The sequence below is a fragment of the Rhineura floridana genome, chromosome 10, assembly GCF_030035675.1.
Source record: "Rhineura floridana isolate rRhiFlo1 chromosome 10, rRhiFlo1.hap2, whole genome shotgun sequence".
Taxonomy (NCBI): domain Eukaryota; kingdom Metazoa; phylum Chordata; class Lepidosauria; order Squamata; family Rhineuridae; genus Rhineura; species Rhineura floridana.
Window position 1 is genome coordinate 57,563,098 of NC_084489.1, and position 19,344 is coordinate 57,582,441.

Sequence of the window (19,344 nt, forward strand, 5' to 3'; positions counted from 1 at the left end):
ACTGCAATTCCTGGCTGCATCTGTGCTGTCAATGGTTTGGTTCAGTTAAAAAGGCACAAGGCGTTCTGACATATGTGTTACTGCTTCTGAACGTGTAATGCTAAACCTGAAAATGTTTTTGGTAGGATCTTATATTTAGGACAGACTGCAAGGAGAAGGGGGGGAAAAGCTGGTTTAGAGTGGTAAACTCTGTTCCTAAGTGATTATATAATGCAGCTTTAAGATGACAAACTCAATGACTTGCTAATTGTGCTTGTACCTCATGCTATGTCAATGGTCACAAGCAGAAAATTGGAAGCATTTGTTTCAGTTTTCAGCCAATTGTAATTTGTCATTATGTACGAATCCAAAAAAACTGCAGTTAAGGTAAACTGTGGTGCATTGAAACTAGCCAACTTCAAACCATTGTTAATGATCCTGGCTTGTTTCAATCAACCATATGCTAACCACAGTTCCTGGTTTGGACATAGCATCAAGCCACAGTAAACTGAAAACAGAAGTGGATGCTTCCAACTTCCTCCTCACAGCTGCATCAGAGGGAAGAGGAAGAAACATATGAACCCAAGGCTTGTGCATGTAATGCTAATGAACTTCCTAACCCATTCAACAAATGATCAGCCAATGCATGAAAGGGTTGCAGGAAATGGCTGCAGGCTATCTTCTTATATCCCAGTTTACACAGGCCTTTCTTCACATAGCCCCACACCACAGGAAGTTGTGTGTGTGTTTGTGTAGGCCAATATACATGCACTGATATGCATATCTCTGACCCTTCTGCATGACAGAACTAACTACCCATCCAACCCTTAAGACCATTGTCAGAGGCTCTTCTTCAGGTGCCCTTGCCAAATGATGTGTGATGTGTAGCTACTAGACAGAGTAGGTGGCGGTGGCACCCCAGTTGTGGAATGCCCTCTTCTAGAGAGGTTACAGTCTATGTTATGGTCTTTTTGGCACCAGGTGAAGGCTTTTTTAATTCTCTCAGTCATTTTAATCTGAAGACCTTAATTTAGTGTCTTTAGCTCTGCTGTATTAATGTTTTGCTGATGGTTCTGGTTCTACTTATTTGACTTTACATTGCAATTGCTTTACTATGTTTCAATGTTTCACTTATTTTAAACTTTCTGGTTTTAAATTTGATTGTTAAGAATGCAGAGGACATCAGTTATTGGGTGGTATATGAACACTGTTAGTAAATAAATAGCAAATGCCCTTGCCGTGTGCATGCGCATGTGTGTGTGCTGTAAACAGCTGAGAATGGATTCTCCAGGAAAGCATATGGTAGAAGCTACCAAGGAGATCCTTGTGGCTCAGGCTACATTTCTCAGGAATTCAGATGGAGATTCTCAATTCTCAGAGTAGAAGGCAGGCCTCCATAAGGAGATGTCCATATCTCCTACGGAAAGGCTGAGAAGACCAAAGAACTGAAATGGCTAAAGCAGGAAGCAAAGAGAAGTGGGGGAGAAAGAGAAGAGACAGGAAAAAGATAAAGCTATTTTATAAAGCGTAATTGAATGGTACTTAAAGCACATGCAAAAGTGCCTAGGGCACAATTAAGCCAAAGTACTGGTCCCATTTGTTTTGGTGGGTTGGGTCATGCCTATAGTAAATGCAAGCCTCTTACTTCAACAGTGGCCACATTCAGGCATAATGATATTCCAGGAACGTTGGTTTGCCATGCAATCCTAAGGCCAGCCTGGTGAAAAAATGAAGGCAGTTCATTTGGGGTACCCAAAGCCCTATGTAGCCCTCACCAGCAGGGTGAAAGTGAGGGCAGAGGAGTGCTCTTGTACCCGTCCATATTTTTCTGTCTCTCTCCATAACACTCAAAAGTATTTTCTCCCACCGGGAACAATGGGAGGAAAACATACCGGACTGAGCTCTGCCAGTTCCAGGACTGGTGTAATACTATCTCTGGTTTGGGAATGTGTTGGGGGGTGGGGACTTTGGATCCAAACTTCCCCTGGTCCTCCTCTGGTATGCCTCCATTCCACTACCAACATGACCTTTTCGGCTCTGCCAGTGTCAGAGCTCCAACATTGCTAGGGCTGAGGAAGTTGCCGTGGCACTGGGAGGGGGAATCCAACAATGGCTCTCCCTCTCTGAGGTCAGAGCTCTTTTCTGACCTCACTGAGAGAGATCTATGCATCCCATGGTCCCTGAGGCACCCTCTTAGGATCCATATGATTATATAGCCCATAAACAATTCTGTGCATGAGGTGGACGTTGATGCTTGCGGTGTGATTGGTCCTGTTGCACACATCACAACCCAGGAAGGGGATAGGTTAGCATTGCAACTGAACCCAAAATCATGGTTTTGTTTCTCCTTAACAAGTCAGGATTCATAAGAACAATAAATCATGGTTTAAGCCTAGCTATTGATTCTGGTTTGTAAGGGAGGAACAAACCATGATTCAGGATCTGGATGTAACAATAAGCTGTCCTCTTACTGGTTTGTTTCCTTGCTCGTGTACGGTATGATTTATTATTCCAATGTTCTTGGCTTAGCATCACGTGCAAATACAGCCAAATTATGTCATGCTTTTAAATAAGCCCAATATTTGACAATGCTATATAAATTGATAAACTTGCTGTGCCTTTTTTCTGTTTGATAAAGCTTTACTCCAGCCACTGATCAAAACAACAATTTTAATTTTCAGGATCTGATCAAAACAAACAATTTTAGCTTTCAGGATGAATACTGAACCCCTACTGTTCCACTGAAAGCCCACAGTCATGCGTATTTAGCTTTTCCAGCTGTTGTAGTGCAGTACCTTAGCTCATGTTGGGACCTAGCAAGGCATGCAACGAGATGGCCAAGTAGGGAAGTCAACAGACTAGAAATTCAATGTTCACTGCATGCATGAGTTCAAATCCCAGCCTCAACAACAGAGCACTCTTTGCATGTAGAAGTTTCAAGGTTCAATTTCTTATGTCTCTAATAAAAAAGTACACATTTAGCAGGATTGGGAAAATACATTTTGGCCTTGGCTGCCAAGCTGGAGTAGACCAGGAATGGGAGAACTGTGGCCCTTCAGATATTGCCAATGGCCAATGTTCTGGAATGATGAGAGTTGTAGTCCAAACACATTTGGAGGGCCACAAGCTCCCCAACCATGGTACAGATATAGGAAAACTATATTACACACCCCTTTGCATATTTGAGTTGGCAGCTCTTAGAATTCATTTTCATCCAGCTACTGGCCATCAGCACAACGTTTCAAGAAAAGGTGCACGGGTCTGGAGGACTGAAAACAGAACAATCGTGCATGCTGCATTTCAAACATTAACTCTGAACTTTTTTGACAATATGCAGATTAACATGACGGTCAATTTTCCTTTCATCTTTAATTGCATTATTATTATTTTAACGTTAAACACGAAGAATTCCTCCGATGAAAGTAAATTACCTTTTTCGTGAAGAGTTAAACATTTATCATCAGACTGCAGAAAACAATACCTTGTCATTAACCAGCACAAGACAGCTTTTCTCAAAAAACATAGGGGTTTGTTAGAATAGAAAGCTAACAGTGAAGAACATAAAACACTTACAAAGTTCCTTCTAGACAATTACGACAGTGCCAAAAGTTCAAGCCTAGAGGCTCCCCCCCCCGTAGTACATAGGGGGACTCTAGCCATTGTTCTGAAGTTACTAAGCAACAGAAGAAATAATTATTTATGGTCTGAGGTCACACCTTCATTAAATGTAAATGTACTGCCTTCAAGTCGATTCCAACTTATGGCGACCCTATGAATAGGGTTTTCATGAGGCTGAGAGGCAGTGACTGGCCGAAGGTCACCATCTGAGTATTTTATGCATGGCTTTCAGCCAGCTATATAGTTTTACCTTTAGTCTGCTACCATTTCATAGCAGAGATATCACAGTTTGGCAAAACACCATCACCACCTATTCTGATTATTTTAGGATAACCAGAGAAGAAAAAGGAGCACACGTGTTCTGACATGCAATCTCTATGATTTTTGCCAGGGGAAAAAGAAATCCCTCCCCCAAAAGGATAATTGCTTGATTTATTACTAAAATCCAAGCTGAACTTCGCATTTTCCCTCCTTTGTTACTACTGTCATTTTAAGTCTGCATTTCCGTTGTATGTTTAAATTACCTGTCTAATACTGAGCAAAAGAACACAGCTCCTCTCTGTACTTAGCAATTCTAATTACATCTGAAGTAGAAGGGAGGGCGAATTATACACACAGGTAGTTTTCCATTGTTTTTCCTCCCTTAATGCTTTTTTATTTAAAAAAAATGAAGAAAGAACCCAAGTGACATTATATAGTATACTGCAAATTACTGCTTCAGGTCGGCATAAGGTATACTGCTTTCTTTTCTACCAAAAAACTCTGTGTGTGTGTGTGTGTGTGTGTGTGTGTCTCTCTCTCTCTCTCTCTCTCTCTCTCTGTGTGTGTGTGTGTGTGTGTGTGTGTGTCTCTCTCTCTCTCTCTCTCTCTCTCTCTCTGTGTGTGTGTGTGTGTGTGCGTGCGCGCACACACACACACGTACTGTAATTCTTTATGGCTGAGGCTGCAAAAGCAAATCTTGGGCAGGGAGTGACCACAGCTCAATGGGAAAGGATATGCTTCGCATGCAGAAGGACCCAAATTCAACCCTGCCATTTCAGTAAAAAATGATCAGGTTGCAGACAATGTAAACTATGGCTGCCCAAAACCCAGGAGAGCTGCTGCCAGGTTAGAAGCAATATTACTGGAACAGATGGGGGAATAATCTGGCCTGGTAATTAGATGGCTGCCTGGGCTTATACCCACGGATCATATATACCTGCACTAGCCAACATTCTCCACCCTGCTGCCTCCAGCTGTTTTAGACTACAACTCGCATCAGTCCCAGCCGGCAGGGCCAATGGACAAGGACAATGGGAGCTGTCACCCACAAGACTTGCGAGTGTCCCACGTAGGGGAAGACTTTGGCAGCTGTACTGTCTTTTACCGTTTCTGGTATTATATGCATACGAGTTAAACTAAAGAGTTTTAAGGCTCTCTGTTAATAGGACTGAGGAAAGATTTCTGCCTGAGCCTCTTGAGAGCCGTTGCCTATACAGTAGGGCCCCGTTTGTCGGCACCCTGCTTCTTGGCGTTCCACTAATACGGCGGCGCCAGCGGGGTGATCAGCTGTAGCGCGGGGAGCTCCAGCCACCATGCTCCAGCTGATCGTATGCTCCAGCTGATCAGCTGCAGCATAATCAGCTGTAGCGCGGGACGCTCGCACGCTCCAGCTGATCCGTCAGCTGTAGAGCAGGGAGCCCACACGCTCCAGCTGATCGCACACTACAGCTGACAGGGATCAGCTGGAGTGCATGAGCTCCCCCGCGCTCCAGCTGATCGCACGCTCCAGCTGATCAGCTGTAGTGCATGATCAGCTGGAGCACGGGAAGCCCGCATGCTCCAGCTGATCCCTGTCAGCTGGAGTGCGGCGGCTGGAGCTCCCTGTGCTACAGCTGATGGCGCGATCAGCTGTATGGCGGGGAGCTTGGATGCTACAGCTGAGTAGGGCCCCACTTTCCAGTGGGGGCCTGGAACGGAACCTGCCGTACGAGTGGGGCCCTACTTTACATACTTGTCTCACTGAAAACAGTGGGCCCTGCTAATTGTGGGCTTCAATCCCGCTGGTCTCAATACAGCTTAAGCATGCTTTCTTTTACCTGTAGTACCAGCTCTCCAAGGCTGTCTTCTTTGCAGTGGCTATCTGTAATTTCTCGCTTAGCTCACACCATGGTTTGCACTAACCATAGGTTAGAACCCCAAACCATGGCTTGAGATTTGAAGGCTACAACAGGCAAGCCATGAGCTAGAGCTGCTAGTCTGCCTTTGTTTTCTGTGCTACAGCACTCAGCATGTTATATGAATACATTCCGTCCACTACCATCTCCACTGTGCAGCAGTTTCTGTGAGAAAGCAATGGTTGTAATTATGGTTTGTGAATTGGGAAATGGTGCTAAGACTATAATTAGCACAAACCTTGGTCCACAAAGCCATTTCAACCCATGGTTTCCAATTATAGCTTACTAGCCAATCACAAGCCAGAGTTGATCACTTCAGACTTCACACCAAACTACAAATAAGCTTCTTTATTTAGTAAGATATCAGAATCAAATCCTCAAAATGCTAAACCATAATTGCACCCAAATGAGGCCTAGACCTTTTTTTTTGCACATCTAACTAGGGTTTACCATGATTTTTGGTCTGTTTTGCTCCTCTCCACCCTTACACAGAGAAAACAAGTGATGGTCTCTCACTTAGCATTACATCCAAACCAGGGATTGGGCTCCAATAGACCACTATCAGAAAGCCAAGAACAAATGATGGTTACAGATCTTGTTTTTTTGGAAGTAAAACAAACCACGATCCCTGGTTGAGACAGAGATTGTTGTTTGCTTCTTCCCACCACAAGCGGGAAGGAGAAAAAGAACCCTCATAGATGCGCTCATGGCAAACAATTAACTATGGTTTACTATATGCAAACTATACCTCTGCGTCTTTAGTAAGAGGTCAAGCTGCAAGTGCTATATGCAGCTTTGCCTTTTTACACTTACCCTTCAGTAAAGCAAACTGAAAGGTCAGCATTCCTAGCTTTTAATTGCTCCTTTCTAGTAGAACTTAAGCATTCAACACCACAGCAGATCTTTTCCTCTCTACACTACAGCATATCTGTTACCGTGCAATGACATTTGCATCCATTACACTATGTAACTGTTGCTTATGCTTTAAAAACTATTTTTTGTAAGTACCATTTTTACAACAACAAGGGAATACCTCACTCTTGTTAAAGCATGTACTCCTTGGCCAAGGTAGGATGTCCCCCCCCCCCCTTGAAAGAAGCACTTAGCAATGCTGTTCTCTTCAGACAGAAAAGCAAGTTATCAGCAACTACCAACTAAAAAAACAGCATGAGCCATGAACTTGACAGAGGCTCCACTTCCTCTCTCAGGCTTGAAAAACAATAATTACATAATCAGCAATCTAATGTTGTTAGCGATAATGCTTTGCTTGGCATAACAGTACCCTGTTTGGCTATGGTGACCATAAATGAAAAATAATTTTTTAGAGTGTATTTTGTATACTGCAAAACACAGCTGTGGTCTTTTGTCACTGCTCTGTTGTTCAGTTGTACACATCTGCATACATGTGTCTTGTATTTGTGTCCCTTACCCTTGTATATGTTCACCATTGGATATGTGTGCACATGTGAGTATTCTGGGGCTGGAGACAAACAACTGAAAAGTATTTTGGGAGTGGCACGGCTTCTTCACCCTGTCCACACATATTCCTTTTGCCCCACTATAGCTCTGGTCAAACACGTTTTGCAATCTTTTCAATCAATACAAAAAAACCTTAAAAACCTGAGGCAAGAGTGGTGCTGAGCGTACACGCCACAAACACACCAATCTCTCTTTCAACACTTGGAAAAACAAAAAACGATCATCTTGCTCCGGCAAAACTATTGTGCTTTCAGCAGGCCAGAGGGGACTGTGATGTATTCAAGCCTCTTTATGAAGCACATTGTGAGTTTTTCTTCTTGAAATTTTACTTCTTGAAATGACATTTTGACACTTTGAGTCAAGAGGCACAGAAAAAAATGGGGGCCAATTATGTGCATGAGAAGCTATGACTGGAGTGATTTCCCAGTACCTGTACACCATATGCTAGCTCTGCTAAACTTTGGATCCAACAATATAATGTTGATGTGTTCGCTATTTATTTATTCAGTTTATACCCCACTCTTCTATAAATCCAATGGGTCTTCTTCATCCTCCCCTCCTCAGCACAGGTAGAAGAAACATGAAAACCCAAGGCTCACCCCCATCTTTCCCAGTGAGAATTTTGGGGCGGAAAAAGTAATGCCCGACATTTGTAGGCCACAAACATTTAATACTGGAGTATCAACTGCACACATTGACTCAAAGTGTCAAAATGTCATTTCAGCGCTTTCTAAGACTCAACTCTAAACTCTTAGGGTGGTATTCAAGGAGAGTCCCACCCAGAGTAGACCCACTGAAGTTAAAAGACATGAGTAACTCAGGTTCATTAATTTTAATGGGTCAACTCTGAGTAAGACTGAGTTGAATACAACCCTCAGTGCCACACTACGCAGTCAAGCAGTACCTTGGTATTGTCAAGCTACAAATAATCCCTCTATCTGTTAATTCCGCAGTGATTTTGAAGGCCATCAGTTTCGATTTATTCACAATGGTCTCTTTGCATGAAATATAGCAAGCTATAAACATGGTTGCTAAGTGTTTAGGGAAAGGAGAATGCAAGCTAAGACCAGTACACAAGAAGCTGCATCTCATTGCAATCGGAAATGGAACACCACACTAGAGCAAAGCACATAAGATCCTTTTCCTACAGTGCAGATAAAGGCAAGCAACGCTAGTTTAACAAAAGGTATTCCCATATCATGCAAAACTAAGGTCTCTCATTGATGTAAACAACAAGCTCTCTTAATGGAAACTCTGCCTAGAAATGTTGCACTCTACTCAACTACGGAATGTGCTCCCACAAGAGGTAGTGACGGTCCCCCGACTTGGATGGCTTCAACAGAGGATTAGACAAATTAATGCAGGATAAGGCTATCAATGGCTACTAGCCATGATGGCGGTGTCGTTCCTCCACTGTCGGAGGCAGTACGTCTCTGAATGGCAGTTGCTGGGAATCACAAGGTGGGAGAGTGCTGCTGCGCTCAGATCTTGCTTTCAGACTTCCCGTGGGTACCTGGTTGGCCACTGTGAGAACAGGATGCTGCACTAGTGATCCAGGATGCTCTTCTTATGTTCTTAAGTGAGCAGGAGCTGGGGACAGCAGCTGGGATGGTCCTTGCCGCTCTGCATATTCACTCAATTGTTCTCAAAGTAGAACTTTGAGAACCTGGACTTAATCCTCAGTGGAGACCGGGACCTGGTGCAAGGTGTAAGTGTTGTCGAACTGATTGGGAGCAGTGACCATAGTGCTATTAAATTAAACATACATGTAAATGGCCAATTGCCAAGAAAATCCAACACGGTCACATTTGACTTCAAAAGAGGAAACTTCACAAAAATAAGGGGATTGGTAAAAAGAAAGCTGAAAAACAAAGTCCAGAGGGTCACATCACTCGAAAATGCTTGAAAGTTGTTTAAAAACACTGTATTACAAGCTCAACTGAAGTGCATAGCACAGATCAGAAAAGGTACCACCAGGGCCAAGAAGATGCCAGCATGGTTAACGAGCAAAGTCAAGGAAGCTCTTAGAGGCAAAAAGTCTTCCTTCAGAAAATGGAAGTCTTGTCCGAATGAAGAAAATAAAAAGGAACACAAGCTCTGGCAAAAGAAATGCAAGAAGACAATAAGGGATGCTAAAAAAGAATATGAGGAGCACATTGCTAAGAACATAAAAACCAACAACAAAAAATTCTATAAATACATTCAAAGCAGGAGACCATCTAGGGAGGCAATTGGACCTTTGGATGATATGGGAGTCAAAGGAGTACTAAAGAACGATAAGGAGACTGAGGAGAAGCTAAATGAATTTTTTGCATCTGTCTTCACAGTGGAAGATATAGGGCAGATCCCTGAACCTGAACTAACATTTGCAGGAAGGGATTCTGAGCAACTGAGACAAATAGTGGTAAAGAGAGGACGTTCTAGGCTTAATAGACAATATAAAAACTGACAAATCACCAGGCCCGGATGGCATTCACCTGAGAGTTCTCAAAGAACTCAAATGTGAAATTGCTGATCTGCTAACTAAAATATGTAACTTGTCCCTCAGGTCCTCCTCCGTGCCTGAAGACTGGAAAGTGGCAAATGTAACGCCAATCTTCAAAAAGGGATCCAGGGGAGATCCTGGAAATTACAGGCCAGTTAGCTTAACTTCTGTCCCTGGAAAACTGGTAGAAAGTATTATTAAAGCTAGATTAACTAAGCACATAGAAGAACAAGCCTTGCTGAAGCAGAGCCAGCATGGCTTCTGCAAGGAAAAGACCTGTCTCAGTAACCTATTACAACTCTTTGAGAGTGTCAACAAGCATATAGATAGAGGTGATCCAGTGGACATAGTGTATTTAGACTTTCAAAAAGCGTTTGACAAGGTACCTCACCAAAGACTTCTGAGAAAGCTTAGCAGTCATGGAATAAGAGGAGAGGTCCTCTTGTGGATAAGGAATTGGTTAAGAAGCAGAAAGCAGAGAGTAGGAATAAACGGACAGTTCTCCCAATGGAGGGCTGGCTGTAGAAAGTGGAGTCCCTCAAGGATCCGTATTGGGACCTGTACTTTTCAACTTGTTCATTAATGAACTAGAATTAGGAGTGAGCAGTGAAGTGGCCAAGTTTGCTGATGACACTAAATTGTTCAGGGTTGTTAAAACAAAAAGGGATTGCGAAGAGCTCCAAAAAGACCTCTCCAAACTGAGTGAATGGGTGGGAAAACGGCAAATGCAATTCAATATAAACAAGTGTAAAATTATGCATATTGGAGCAAAAAATCTTAATTTCACGTATACGCTCATGGGTCTGAACTGGCGGTGACCGACCAGGAGAGAGACCTCGGGTTGTAGTGGACAGCATGATGAAAATGTCGACCCAGTGTGCGGCAGCTGTGAAAAAGGCAAATTCCATGCTAGCGATAATTAGGAAAGGTATTGAAAATAAAACAGCTGATATCATAATGGCGTTGTATAAATCTATGGTGCGGCCGCATTTGGAATACTGTGTACAGTTCTGATCGCCTCATCTCAAAAAGGATATTATAGAGTTGGAAAAGGTTCAGAAGAGGGCAACCAGAATGATCAAGGGGATGGAGCGACTCCCTTATGAGGAAAGGTTGCAGCATTTGGGGCTTTTTAGTTTAGAGAAAAGGCGGGTCAGAGGAGACATGATAGAAGTGTATAAAATTATGCATGGCATTGAGGAAGTGGATAGAGAAAAGTTTTTCTCCCTCTCTTATAATACCAGAACTCGTGGACATTCAAAGAAGCTGAATGTTGGAAGATTCAGGACAGACAAAAGGAAGTACTTCTTTACTCAGCGCATAAACTATGGAATTTGCTCCCACAAGACGCAGTAATGGCCACCAGCTTGGATGGCTTTAAAAGAAAATTAGACAAATTCATGAAGGACAGGGCTATCAATGGCTACTAGCCGTGATGGCTGTGCTCTGCCACCCTAGTCAGAGGCAGTATGCTTCTGAAAACCAGTTGCCGGAAACCTAAGTAAGGAGGGGAGAGTGTTCTTGCACTCAGGTCCTGCTTGCGGGCTTCCCCCAGGCACCTGGTTGGCCACTGTGAGAACAGGATGCTGGACTAGATTGGCCACTGGTCTGATCCAGCAGGCTCTTCTTATGTTCTTAAGAGGAGCCCTCATAAGAAAGAGCAAGCCATTTTCTGGGTAGATCCAGATCTCTTTTCTTGACTGAGCCAAAAGACTGCACCAAACAACCCATTTCCCCCCTCCCCTTTGTAGAATCACAGAGCTGGATGAGGCTCACATGACAATCTCATCTGACTAAGGCCCAAAGGAGAAACCAGTAACCCCCCAACCCAAGCAAGTAAGTTCAGTGATACGATGCCACAGGCAGAGAAGAAATGACTTTGGAAGGGGCCACAGCTCAGTGGCAAAGCACATGCCTTGCATGCAGAAGGTCCCAGGTTAAATCCCTATTACCTCCTGTTAAAAAGAGATAAGGCAGCAAGTGATGTAAAAGATCTCTGCATGACATCTTAGAGAGCTGCTACCAGTCAGAGTAGGCAATACTGGGCCCAATGACAAATGATCTGATGTGGTAAAAAGGCAGTTTCTTATGTTCCTATCTTATGGAAGCAAGCCAAGCCACATGCTACAGAAAAGGAAAACAAAACAAAAAGAAAATACTCTACTGGATGACAAAGCTCAAGTTAATGTGCTGTAGCGGAATAGGTATGAAGAGTTTCCTAAAAATGCCCTCTGTGGACTCAAAAAACTATTGTACAGCCGCTCCAGACATCCTTTGTATTGCGCATTCATGATGATTTGTGCTCATGATGGTATCAGGGCAGTGATACACAATCCCGCCTTCAATATTGTTTGTGCCTTCAAAAGTTTCAGGGCAGGCACATTGCTTCGTTTCCAGTTGGCGCATGTCCGATAACTTCCTGCTGAAATCCAGTAACTTTTTATACCAGAAATGTTCTGGGGTGTTTGTTTTTTTGTCCCATTTTTGTTTGTGCTAGAGTGCAAGAGGGCCCCTCCAGACAATAACAAAACAGTAACATTGGGGGAGCATCACAGAACAACCAATAAAGTGGAATGATGTGTGGATGGTCCAGAATAAATCCACTACTAATGCACTATTATTGCATCAATGACATGTTATAGGATACACCTCCAAAAAAGATGGCAGTCTGGAGGGGCCGCTAAACTTGTTGGCATAAAATGCATTCAGGGTGAGGCACAAAGAACAATCCAGGAACAACAGCCCATTGTGTTTCTGCTATTTGCATGCAAGGCAGAACAAACACTGATGAAGCAGCTTGAGCAGGAAGAGGAAAGGGAGCAAGTCAAAAGGCCAGTGCTGGACTTTTGTCAAACATCAGAAATAATTTTTGTTGTGCTGTAACTTAGTGAATTTCTCTGAGCTGTGGGAAATTTGACAGGCTACCTTTCTTTTGCTTTGCATGCATCAGCATCAACATCACAGGCTAACGGACAGATGCTTACTTTAGGCCCTGAAGTCTGAAGCTCCACTCAAAGGTGAGATTGTGCATACTACTAACGCATCTCTTTGCCTGCCATCCCTAGTATAGGCAATCACTGTGGTGTAAGCTGTGGAGTGTATCTCCAGCTCATGGAATAAACTTAGAAATATCTCCAGGGCACAATTAGGCTGTTTAAGTTTATTAATTATTTAAAAGGCGCCGCTCCTTTAATTTAGTATGCTTTGCATCCAAGACAGTAAGTTTTGTTTGCAATATATCATTCTTGCTTAGGGTACTATGGCATATACATAGATAATGGCATAGTAAAACAACCTGCATGATTTTTTTCTTTAATAAACCAGTTCTGAGGAAATTTATGTAGAAGAAAGACCTACTGATCTTTCATTGGATCTTCAATGATCAATGGATCTTCCTAGACTGGATAAAATGCATGAGCATTTCTGTGCAAGGCAGTTCTAGTGACGTGCCATACCAGTTAGCGATGGAGTCAGGTGATTACAGACTCTGGACTTAGTGGTCTTACAGGCATCCCCCCTCTTTGGCTTGCCTTTGATCCTCAAGATGTTGTTGAACTCCAACTCCCATCAGCCCCTACCAGCATGGCTAACTGTCAGGCAAGATGGGAGTAGTAGTCCAAAAAATATTAAGTGGGCCACAGGTTTCCCACCCCCTGCTATACACACTTATCTAGAGGCAAGTCCAAGTGAACCCAGCAGGACTTACTTGAGTAGATGTGCATAAGCATGCTCTGTCAAACACCGGCACAAAGAAGGGCTACTCAAACTTTATATACCTATGACATTCAAAGATGACCAGAGACTAAAATTTATTTAAGTTAAGGTGAGCTTCATCAAACCTCAACAATTTTGCAAAGTGAGAACCGGCTTTATAACATTTTTGAAAGATTACAAATGTTTTAAAATGGTTAATCGTGGAGTTATATGTCCTTACTCTCGAAAATAAATCATTCTGTGTAAGATCACAGCAAAGATGCTTCTGACTGTCATTGTTATTATTATCAAGAATTGGTATTTAATCAGGTTTTCTAGCTCCCCACCCATTATTCATTCTTATTGCAGTGTATAGTAAGTTTATAAAGATGAAATAAAACAAAAGTGTTCCCATAACATGGAAACGAATACTCCAAATCAGGAGTGAGGGACCCATGACCAGATGTTGTTGGACTCCAGCTCCCATCAGCCCCAGCCAGGAGGCTCCGTGGCCAGGGATGATGGGAACTGTAGACCAGTAATATCTGGAGGGCTTCAGGTTAGCTGCCACGGCCCTAAATGAATGCCAATACAGCTGAATTTGCCAAACAGTATTCTGTCAGCATGTGCTGAAACAGATGTTTAAATACCACATGAGGAAATTCCCTGCATTCAGCTAACCAACTGCAGACTATTTACAGCGGTGCGTGCAGTGGTTTGGTTTTTTTTTACTACTCAGCAGGGAGCAATATATAAAGCAGATAACCAGAAGAGCGATAGATTTAAGTGCCTGGCCACTGTGACAACTATCTAATTCAAAAAGCCCCTTCCATCACAATCATTTACAAATATACGTCCCCCTCTTCAGCTTTAAAACAGCATACAGGAAAAAGTGGAGTTCTTTTTTCAGGAAATGGAAAGTGTGAGTCAATTTTCTCAGGCCCCCCTCACACAAGTACAAATAATAGTCCTGAATCATAAATGAAAATGGAAGTAAATGGGAGCTTGAGTTAATGGAGTCTACATATTGGAATTAAACTAAAAGGTGGCTGAAATCCCAGTAGCAAACAACTGGCATCCTAAAATATTATGGTTTGCATTCCGGTAAATACAGTGTATATATATATGTTCCACTATTTTTAGAATAGAAGCCTCAGCAGTGGATACTCTACACCCCAAAGAAACACCACCTATCTCTGGAACACCATCAAGGGGCTGCCATTTTGCAGTTTAGGAGTGGAAAAGAAAGAGCAAGGCCCTTTCCATTGGCCTGCCTGGCTCAACTCCTGCATGACCTCTCCCTTCACAGACTTCATCGAGCGCCTGCCATTTTGAAAGTAATTAGAGGGACAGGGAAAGAGAGCAAGGCTCTTTCCATTGGCCTGACTGGCCCTTCCCCTCTTGGACTTCATCAAGGGCCTGCCATTTTGAAACTTAACAGAGGAAGGCTCTTTCCATTGGCCTCCCCAGTCCAGCAGCCATCCAGCCTTGTCCCTCTTAGACTCAAGCAGCAGACAACCACTATGCACAGGAGGGAGGGACAGGGCCTTATTTTGACCTTATTTGTATTGTTTATTTTTGTTTTGCTAGCCACCTTGAGTTTAGTTGCCAAAAAAGAAAGGCGAGACATAAATATAATATAAATATACACACAAAAGACAGTCCCCATTTCAAATATTTTAGGGTGTAAAGCAAATACTAAAAAACATAGGCCATGAATAAAGATAGTGGCCAATTTACTGCCAGGTTTGGCACTGTAATACACAAAATGATGAGTCCCACTTCTCTAGGAGGCTCTCTAAAACAGATATCCCAAACTGCAAAATAAGAACCAAAGGAGAACTCCCATGTTCAAACAACTACTATGAATCATTCTTGAACCATCATAAATAATTGCCTCTTGTCACTCCGCAGCTATATTCTAATTTGAGGTTGTGAATGAACTAATGAAGTGTTCATAAATTTGGCATCAATAACAAAAGGCTCCTTACCAAATTTTTGGTCAAACCTCCAAGCGGGCACATGGGTACTGTGCTTCAAGTTGTTGGTCGTTGGGAGAGGCACTGTTACATAGATGGGTCCATTCACTGGAACTGGAGTCCCATCGCTTCTGAGTAAGTGAACACTAACTGCAGTGACAGGAGTAAGATCATACCTAGTGTTATTTCCTGTAAGCAAATGAACAACATTTATGAAAATGCATAAAATATAACATCCAAAGAAAATTAACATAGAGACTAATCACAGAAAGACCTACTTCAATTTATTAATAAATAGTTTTCTGTTATCAAAGGGTGGCATGACCTGGACACCATTTTTCAAATTGGGAGTGCATCAGCCAGTTACAAGCAGTATCAGGGCCAAACCTGTGGGTTTTAAACCCACAGCAATCACACTGTGGGTTTCAAACAAACCCAAACAGTTGTGAGCACACTCTTGGTAAAAAGCCCCGTCTCTCCACATAGCATGGGGGGGAGGGGAGGAGGGGGGGAGGGGAGGGGAGGGGAGGGGAGGAGGGGGGGGAGGGGACGACTTCAGTTTGGCTCCATGACTGCAACTAGGGAGGGTAGGCTTAAACCATCCTCCATGGCTGTGAGGCTGATATAGTCACCCATAATACCCAATATTTTGTTTTTAGAAAAACATGACATGATTGCAAATCACATCATTAACCAATGTGCAGTTAGGCCCTCAACTCATCCCAATTCAAAGTGATTAATTAATGGAAATTTTAACTTCCTTGTTCAAGTTTGGCCACAAGCCTCTCAGATGAAGGCAGCACTGATTACATTGCTATGTTCACTCCATACAGCGAGAGCTTGTTGGTGGTAAAGAAAGATGTGAGGCGTCCTTCCCTGGCTCTCCCTGTCAGGTTCCTACCTGCTCGTGGTTACTGCCTGTCTCTAGGCACCACCAGGGACTCCACCAGTCCGGACCGCTCTCTCTTATGGTTTCTCTCCCCGCTCTAGCACAGATCTCAACAGATCCCCCTGCTAGGCAACCACCAGTAACGTCCCAATACTAGTATTCCCAGAGACTCTGAATACTGGTATTGTTATTCTCTTCACCGCTGCCACCATTTGTTACAGTTCCCCTTCAGCCTTGGTCATTACCTTACCCTCCCTTCTGGTCTGTGAAACCCCAGCCAAGGATCAGGCCTTTGGTAAACCAAATTAAGTATTTATTACAGATAACAAAGCTAACAAGATTAACAAGATTTCTTCTTAAGGCACATAAGCATATGGTTTTACTCAATACTAATCCGAACTCCACCTCCCTCCTGGTAAACAACTCTCTAAACTCCACCAAGCAACCCACTCAGTTCTCTTCTCCCCCCAGATTCCACTCTCACTCCTCCCTTTATACATTCAGCCATTTTAAACACTCAGCCAATAATCTCGCATTCTACTGCCCATTCACTCCCCCTCTTTCACTCCACTTACCATGTATCTTCTAAACAACCAACACTTACCATATATACATTAATATAGGAACATCACAAAAGCCATAGGCAAAAGACAATAGTGACAAGCAATTGTTTTTTTCTGTCGGCCCGTAGTGGCAACATTTTCTGTATATGTGGACATTTAGCAAATAAATCCCATGTGCAAGCAGACAATGCTTCCATGTGCCCATGGATAGGTTGCCAATTTTCCCTCTCAACTGGATCTCTTTATAGGAACTTAGGAAGCTACTTTACACTGGGTCAGACCACTGGTCCATCTAACTGGTAGCGGCTCTCCAGGGTTTCAGGCAGGGTTCCCTCCCAGCCCTACCTGGAGATGCCGGGGATTGAACTTGGGACCTTCTGTATGCAAGGCAGATGCTCTACCACGGAGCTATGGGCCTTCAACTCAGGCCTGCACAGCCTGTGGTCTATCGAGTTGAACAGCAGAGTCCCTGGAGGGATGAATTCAGTCTGGCGGGGTGCATTTTCTAGGTGCGGCATCATCTTATTTTCTAAGGGCCAGTTATACAGCAGGGGTGGGGAACCTCAGGCCCAAAGGCAGAATATGGCCCTCCAGGCCTCTCCATCCAGCCCTTTGGACTTTTCCTAGGCCATACCCCATCCTCAGGTTACAATCCTTCTTCTCCACAATCCACACTCACACCAGCCCTGCCCTCCTGCCCCCCCCAAATGCTTTTAACTGGGTGAAATGTATCCTTGAACTGTGATAATGCAACTTGCTTGCCTGGATATATAGATAGATAGATATAGATATATATATGTGTGTGTGTGTGTGCGCAAATCTCTAACTTCAGTTTGTGAGAGAGTCACATTCACTCCTCTATGCACTTGCCTCACCCACTTTGTGCCTCTGACCCCATCCACCAGTGGCAAGTGGCCCCCGAAAGGTTCCTCACAAGGGAATGTGGCCCTTGGGCTGAAAAGATTCCCGAGCCCTGCTATAACCAAACAAATGTATGGCATTAATTACACATTTAATGTGTATTACTTGACTGTACTCTACCATAGCTCTCTTGGTTCTACCCACCAGCAAAACCAACACATGAATGGAGATGAACATACTAAGCTCCTCCCCCTGCCTCTTGGTCACCATCCCCATTGCCCTCCATTAGTTGGAGGGTGAACCTCTGAACCAGGAGACTTCTGTACTTATTTTGCGCTACTACATGATTTAGAACCCTGGAATGCTAGGGCTCCAAGATTACAAGAGGTTCCCCACTTCAGACATTCACTCTCCAATTTCAGAATATATTAAGATCTAAACTAGATTTGAATACTATGATCCACTAAGCAGAACGCAGTCCAATGGGTGTGGGTGGAGTGCTGACAAACCTTCTGAGTTTTTTCTTTTTGTTTGTTTGTTTTGCCTGTCTGATCCTGCAAAAACAGGGGAGGAGGATCTCAAGCACCTAGAAGGCCAGAATAGAGAGCTGGTGAGCTACCTTCAGCTATGTGCTTAACAAGTGATGCAGGCCTCAGCTCAACACCTAAGTGCAGGGGTAGTCAATGTGGTGCCCTCTAAATGATACTAGACTACAGTTCCCATCACCCCTGACCATTAGCCATCTGGTTTGAGGCTGATGGGAGTTGTAGTCCAACAGCATCTAGAGAGCATCACATAGGCTACCCCAGACCAAATGCACAAAAATATTCCTTTCCAAAAAGAAAACAAATATTCAGCAACTGCCACAAAGAAGAATTACTGTTGTTTTCCCAAGATTTTTGCCACGCTGACAACTTTTAACCAAGGAAACTGACTTTAAATTTTGTTTTGTGTTTCAGATTTTTAATTAACTTGCTATTGTTCTAATTCTTTAAGACTGTACTGAAATGTTGTATATTTGTTTTATTTTTGTTTTGTGAGCAAATCTAGAAAATTCTCATTATGTTAGTTGGTAAGGAAGTAAATAAAAGGATTGGGGGGTGGGATGGGGCATCCTCTTTCATTCAGGGAAAGAGCTAATAAAGGTACTTTTGGCTACACAGACATGATGTGATTCCAGTAATGCTCAAGCAAACTAGTCCCCTAAACCTTAGAACATATTTCAATAGTCACAAAATTAAACATTTACCAGTTCCATTGCCATCATATCCTTGTAAATAAGGAAAGCTATCCACCTCCCAAGGTGAACTAGCTGAAGTAAGAAATGCTGTGAGGTCACTATAGCTGGTATTTTCTGGCAGCTTCAAGGCTCTCCTTTGAAAATGAACTTTGGGCTGGATCCGTGCACCTAGCAATAAGCAAACAAACAACTAAGAAAATGAACGTGACAATAGTCCTCAATGTGAAACAAGTTTTCTATAAATGTAATTATAGTATTTTGGCAGCAAAACCATGACATTTCCCACTTCCCCGACAGGATTACATTTATGAATTCAATGGGAGATGAATAATATTAATTGTTTTGCTTAATTTAATGGATTCCAGTGAACTCCAATAGCAATTATTGTCAGGCAATAAAGGA

At 43.0% G+C, this 19,344-nt stretch overlaps 1 protein-coding gene across 7 annotated transcripts in view; it reads right to left on the reverse strand.

Annotated features, from left to right (window-relative positions):
• The window catches only part of FAM171A1 (family with sequence similarity 171 member A1), a 102,966-nt gene that overhangs the window by 12,632 nt on the left and 70,990 nt on the right, over positions 1-19,344 (reverse strand). For 6 of the 7 annotated variants that reach the window (XM_061587758.1, XM_061587756.1, XM_061587757.1 and 3 more), the window contains 2 exons: positions 18,952-19,110; positions 15,402-15,578 (listed from right to left, as the gene is read on the reverse strand). In XM_061587758.1, the coding sequence (XP_061443742.1) occupies positions 15,402-15,578; positions 18,952-19,110 (336 nt within the window). The remainder of the gene's footprint in view (positions 1-15,401; positions 15,579-18,951; positions 19,111-19,344) is intronic. The other variant, XM_061587754.1, reaches the window with a different exon arrangement.